This window comes from Procambarus clarkii, chromosome 87, assembly GCF_040958095.1.
Source record: "Procambarus clarkii isolate CNS0578487 chromosome 87, FALCON_Pclarkii_2.0, whole genome shotgun sequence".
Taxonomy (NCBI): Eukaryota; Metazoa; Arthropoda; class Malacostraca; order Decapoda; family Cambaridae; genus Procambarus; species Procambarus clarkii.
Genome location: NC_091236.1, coordinates 2,559,867 through 2,564,525, shown reverse-complemented (window position 1 = coordinate 2,564,525; position 4,659 = coordinate 2,559,867). Strand labels below are relative to the sequence as shown.

At 42.8% G+C, this 4,659-nt stretch overlaps 1 protein-coding gene across 1 annotated transcript; it reads right to left on the bottom strand.

Annotated features, from left to right (window-relative positions):
* Window positions 1-1,181: 1,181 nt before the first annotated feature.
* LOC123746938 (uncharacterized) lies at window positions 1,182-1,604 on the bottom strand. Its single transcript, XM_045728837.1, has one exon. The coding sequence runs from the start codon at window positions 1,602-1,604 to the stop codon at window positions 1,182-1,184; it is 423 nt and encodes a 140-aa protein (XP_045584793.1).
* Between the last annotated feature and the right edge of the window lie 3,055 nt (window positions 1,605-4,659).

Genomic DNA, 4,659 nt, shown 5'->3' with positions numbered 1-4,659 from the left:
ATACAGCAAGTGGCAAGTGCAGTAATTGCCAGGAGTGCTCACGAAGTGTTCAGTTTTCTCACTTCTGTTCATGACCTGTCCAGTGGGTCGAGACTGTGGTCTGTCTCACACCTGTCAGAGTGGTGGGAACGGCGTCCTGCTGCTGCGAGGTGTCTTGACAGTGGTTGAGGTGAGACTCTTGAGTACCGTAACTAACATGGGTCACTGTGTAATAGTAAGCTAGTTGTGTAATATATTTATATGTATACAAGTGTGTTTGGTGTCATTCCTCATTCTGAAGAAGTGCCCCCATATTTCAGGGGCAACAATACCCAAGGCAAACATTGGAATCCACACCCAATAACACAACAACACAATAACTCAATAACTCAATAACACAGGGGGGCCTGACGGCTGAGTGGATAGCGCTCGGAGTTCGTAGTCCTAAGGGTTCGAGTTCGATCCTCGCCGGAGGCGGAAATAAATGGGCAGAGTTTCTTTCACCCTGATTAACTGTTCACCTAGCAGTAATTTAATAGGTACCTGGGAGTTAGACAGCTGCTACGGGCTGCTTCCTTGGTATGTGTGTGTGTGTGTGTATGTGAAAATTAGGATTAAGGACTTGACCGAAACGCTATTCGTGCTAGTGGCTGTACAAGAATGTAAAAACTCTTGTATATATAAATCATTAAATAATTAAATAATTAAATAAAACAGGTATATTCTCACATCTGGCGCCCAACTTGAGACCAGACTTGGGTGTAAATATCCGAAAACCTCACAGTCTGTCATGGTCTGTGCTCGCGCCTGTCATCTGTGTCTCGGTCTGTCATGGTCCGCCACGCACATCAGATAAGTCTGGACACATTCCTGACTTCTCGTGTGATAGGGAAAGTGCGATCATCGCCAATCAGAATATTTTCAAATTCAGACAAATCCGACAATAATGTTTTATTGTCAGTTAACTAAACAGCAATAAGAAGATAATTGGCTGCCTTAATGCTCTGTCCTGCACCTACTGCCGTCCTCGGTGGTTGTATTAGTTACTGCAAGATTGTGCTCTTGAAATACCACCTTCATAGTTTCTAACCGCGACGCTGTAGAGGGCACCATCACACGAACCAAGACACTGGAGGGCACCATCACACGAACCAAGACACTGGAGGGCACCATCACACGAACCAAGACACTGGAGGGCACCATCACACGAACCAAGACACTGTGGAGGGCACAATAACACGAACCAAGACACTGGAGGGCACCATCACACGAACCAAGACACTGGAGGGCACCATCACACGAACCAAGACACTGGAGGGCACCATCACACGAACCAAGACACTGGAGGGCACCATCACACGAACCAAGACACTGGAGGGCACCATCACACGAACCAAGACACTGGAGGGCACCATCACACGAACCAAGACACTGGAGGGCACCATAACACGAACCAAGACACTGGAGGGCACCATCACACGAACCAAGACACTGGAGGGCACCATCACACGAACCAAGACACTGGAGGGCACCATCACACGAACCAAGACACTGGAGGGCACCATCACACGAACCAAGACACTGGAGGGCACCATCACACGAACCAAGACACTGGAGGGCACCATCACACGAACCAAGACACTGGAGGGCACCATCACACGAACCAAGACACTGGAGGGCACAATAACACGAACCACTACACTGTAGAGGCCACCAGTTCAAGAACCAGGAAACCGTAGAGGACACCACCACACGAACAACGCTTCAAAAGGCACCTTCCCACGAACCTGGAAGCACTAGAGGGCACCACCACACGCTGTAGAAGGGAAGCACCAAACAAACCAGGACGATGTAGAGGGCACCCCCCTCACGAACCACTATGCTGTAGTCATGTCAGGTACGCCATGTGCATAGTGCTTCTGGCTGTCTGGGTTCGAATCCTTCTGGGGTGTGGAGTTTTCAATTGCATATATGCTTGGGGACCATTCAATCTTCTTCACATTTGTGTTGCTCATGTGGCCCCACAAAGTCAGGTGACTCGATGAAATATATAGACCCAAGCTTACCACCAAGTGCTGTCGGGATGTTGGGAAAATAGCCTCGGCTACCAATGTCTAGTGGACAGTCACGGTGGTCGAGTGGTTAAGGAACCAGGTATGCCATGTGCATAGTGCTCCTGGCTGTCTGGGTTTGAATCATTGTAAGGTTTGGAGTTTTCAGTTATATATATATATATATATATATATATATATATATATATATATATATATATATGTATATATATATATATATATATATATATATATATATATATATATATGTTGTACCTAGTAGCCAGAACGTCGTACTTGGCCTACTATGCAAGACCCGATTTGCCTAATAAGCCAAGTTTTCCTGAATATATATATTTTTCCTAATTTGTTCTTATGAAATGATAAATCTGTCCATTTCATTACGTATAAATTAATTTGTTTAAATTTGAGTTAAACTAAAGTAGATATATGACCGAATCTAACCAACCCTACCTATCCTAACCTATCTTAAGCTAACCTTAACTAACACAACTAAATAAATAAATAATAGTCTTAATATAAAATAATAATAATTCATATATTGTATTTTGAAAAAAATTAAAGAAAATAAAGAAAACCACTCGGCCTATTAGGCAAATCGGGACTTGCATAGTAGGCCGATAAGTGTGTTCTGGCAACATATATATATATATATATATATATATATATATATTATTAAATATGACCGAAAAAGTAAGATTAATAATTCTAACACGAATTTTCTCAATCTTTCGTACATTTCTTTGAGAAAATTGAGAAAATTCGTGTTAGAATTATTAATCTTACTTTTTCGGTCATATTTAATAATATATGTCTACAGGAAAGACTGCTACCAAAATATACTAATATATATATATATATATATATATATATATATATATATATATATATATATATATATATATATATATATAGTGTGTGTGTACTCACCTATTTGTACTCACGTATTTGTGCTTGCAGGATCGAGCATTGGCTATTGGATCCCGCCTTTCCAGCCATCGGTTGTTTACAGCAATGACTCCTGTCCCATTTCCCTATCATACGTAATTTTAAAAGTACGAATAGAGTTTGCTTCCACAACCTGTTCCCCAAGTGCATTCCATTTTTCCACTACTCTCTCGCTAAAAGAAAACTTCCTAACATCTCTGTGACTCATCTGAGTTTCCAGTTTCCACCCATGTCCCCTCGTTCTGTTATTATTACGTGTGAACATTTCATCTATTTCCACTTTGTCAATTCCCCTGAGTATTTTATATGTTCCTATCATTACTCCTCTCTCCCTTCTTTTCTCTAGTGTCGTAAGGATCAGTTCCCTCAGACGTTCTTCATATCCCATCCCTCGTAACTCTGGGACAAGCCTCGTCGCAAACCTCTGAACCTTCTCCAGTTTCCTTATGTGTTTCTTCAGGTGGGGGCTCCATGATGGCGCGGCATACTCTAAGACGGGTCTCATGTAGGCAGTGTAAAGCGCCCTAAAAGCCTCCTCACTTAGGTTTCTGAATGATGTTCTAGTTTTCGCCAGTGTAGCGTACGCTGCTGTCGTTATCCTATTTATAAGTGCCTCAGGAGTTAGATTAGGTGTCACATCCACTCCCAGGTCTCTTTCTCGAATCGTTACAGGCAGTTCCCCTTCATTGTGTACTGTCCCTTTGGTCGTCTATCACCTGATCCTATTTTCATAACTTTACATTTACTGGTGTTGAACTCCAGTAGTCATTTCCCTGACCATCTCTGCAACCTGTTTAAGTCCTCTTGGAGGATCCTACAATCCTCATCTGTCACAACTCTTCGCATTAATTTTGCGTCATCCGCAAACATTGACATGTATGATTTCACTCCTGTAAACATATCATTTACGAAAATTAGAAAGAGGATTGGGCCCAGCACCGATCCTTGAGGTACTCCACTCGTTACTGCTCGCCAGTCCGACTTTTCCCCCCTTACCATTACCCTCTGGCTCCTTCCTGTTAGGTAGTTCCTCACCTATGCTTGGGCCATTCCGCTTACTCCTGCCTGCCTCTCAAGTTTGTAAAGCAGTTTCATGTGCGGTATTGTATCAAAGGCCTTTTGGCAGTCAAGAAATATGCAGTCTGCCCAGCCTTCTCTATCCTGCCTTATCCTTGTTACTTTGTCATTGAATTCTAAAAGGTTTGTTAGGCATGATTTCCATGTCCAGAACCCATGTTGGTGCTTGTTTACAAACCCAATGCTCTCCAGGTGTTCAACAAGTCATAGCCTAATTATTCTTTCAAATATTTTGCAGGGGATGCTTGTCAGTGATACGGGTCTGTAGTTAAATGTCTCCTCCCTATCACCTTTCTTGAAAATCGGTACGACATTTGCCTCCTTCCAGCAACTGAGCAATTCTTCCGACATAAGTGACTCATTAAAGATCATTGCCAGAGGCCCACTGAGAGCTTGCGCTGCCTCTTTTAGTATCCACGGTGATACTTTGTCTGGTCCAACCGCTTTAGTTGCATCCAGTGTTGTCAACTGTTTCATTACCTCCTCTGCTGTCACCTCTATATCTGATAGTCTTTCATCTAGGGTAATCTCTTCTAACAATGGGAGCCACTCAGGCTCGGTTGTGAACACTCCATGGAAATTT

Excerpts from the sequence above, each read along its gene's own strand:
- LOC123746938 (XM_045728837.1), bottom strand. The coding sequence starts at position 1,604 with ATGGTGCCCTCCAGTGTCTTGGTTCGTGTGATGGTGCCCTCCAGTGTC.